At 38.4% G+C, this 1,753-nt stretch overlaps 1 protein-coding gene across 1 annotated transcript; it reads right to left on the bottom strand.

The window, feature by feature from the left end:
* Window positions 1-109: 109 nt before the first annotated feature.
* On the bottom strand, window positions 110-1,538 carry Pmar_PMAR018712 (hypothetical protein; the record flags this gene model as incomplete). Its single annotated transcript, XM_002768910.1, has 9 exons — window positions 110-151; window positions 205-308; window positions 358-508; window positions 567-719; window positions 770-870; window positions 916-1,003; window positions 1,053-1,169; window positions 1,257-1,363; window positions 1,417-1,538. Coding segments are annotated over 9 exons (983 nt in total), but the record flags the coding sequence as incomplete, so codon positions are not given.
* Window positions 1,539-1,753: the final 215 nt, after the last annotated feature.

Raw genomic sequence — 1,753 nt, 5'->3', positions numbered from 1 at the left:
ACTACGACTAGAAAGCATGATGGTAATAACCTCCCCTAGTTGATTAGCAGTATAGAAAGGCCATTGTAGATCCTCTTCTATGGTATGTCGTAAGGCTTGATACATATCAGAGTGAAGGAACTGAGTCCTACTCCTCTCCTGGGCTGAATACCTATCATAAAAAACTTATTATAATAATACCACTCTTCTTCCTACTACTACTACCAACTAAATGATGCATTATCCTCTATAAACTTCTTAACACCAGCATCATATACCAACTCCTTCTTAATATAAGGTAGGCCTTCAATAGCCGGCCCAAGATGGACCTACTACCACACTTACTACTACTACCCCTATGAGGAGGTATATGATGACTTGGAAGGCTTTAATCCAATCAGCAGCTGATAGGCCTTGTAACTCCTCCTCAGGTGTTGATACCAACCTTCTAACTCCAGCAATGTATGATGGACGACTGAATACCTCTTGCCCTTGTCGTGATAGTATGTATAGGAATGATATGAGTAATCTAAGGCATGATGATGATGAACATGATATAGGAGTATGATGATGATGATGTTGCCCACTTAGGGTTTGCAGTATGGCCATCATCATCATCATCATGTTGTTGCTCTATCAAGGCTGCCTCAATGATATCGATAAAGTGAGTTGAAGTATATCCGAGATCAGCTATAGGCATAGCAAATGATGCTAGATGAGCTCGCACCTCAGGAGGGTATCTATTAGTACTCTCAGCAAGGTAGTCTACTGCTGCTACTATCATCATTACGGTGGAGGACCATATGATGCCTTCAACATCCACTTATACCATGTTACTAGCTTTCTTAATAGAGGGCTATCATGTACACGCATTACTCTCAGTGACTGCGCCTATATAGGGATAATAAGGATAATAATAATAGTAGTAGTCCATACAAGATCGCCGATATGATCCATACTAGTTGAGGTAAGTCTAGCATTAATAATGGCATCAGTGATAGCTGTTATACATCGTGTTGAGTACCTATATCCTTATCACTACTACTCAGAGTAGGAGGATGAGGAGTGGTTACCAATCTAGTCTTGCCATTGCCTTTAAGGCTTGAGTCATATCCCTAACACTCAGTGTTGGTGATGTTGTTGATAATGTTGATAGTATTGACGATGATAACTGTGCTATAGGAGAATATCTATTACAATAACAACGATGATACTATCAATGCCAATACTACTACTACTACTACTACTACTACTACTACTACTACTACTACTACTACCTATTCAGTTGGCTTAGGTTAGGTAGGACATCCTTATTGTGTGATAATGTTGTTATAAATTGAATAAGGACCTTAGAGTCGGCATCATGTATAACAGGTACCAATACCTACTATAACCATCACTTAAACGACGTCGTGGTATTAATACTAATAATATTACTCTAATAGCCTCAGCCAGGATAGGGTCTTGGAATGTCCACTTCCTAGACACTTCATTACTGTTCTGTAATGATGCCTCTATAATTGTTATTATATCATCTGGACGTAGATCGTTACGTGTACCTAACAACTGTTATTATCACTACTATCACTACTACTATTACCATAAAGGCTATATTGATCGAATAGTATAGTAGCTAGTTTGGTAGTTGCACTATTATTGCTTTTAGTATAGAGGGACTGCCTCTTACTTTCCATAACGATAGAGGCAGCTAATAGCTGTACATCTAAGAATGATATTATAATAATACCATCTTTCCTACACTTCGTAATGATAG

This window comes from Perkinsus marinus (genome assembly GCF_000006405.1).
Source record: "Perkinsus marinus ATCC 50983 genomic scaffold scf_1104296966908, whole genome shotgun sequence".
Lineage (NCBI taxonomy): Eukaryota > Perkinsozoa > Perkinsida > Perkinsidae > Perkinsus > Perkinsus marinus.
Note: the sequence above shows the minus strand (reverse complement) of the source record. Positions and strands in the feature narration are given on the sequence as shown.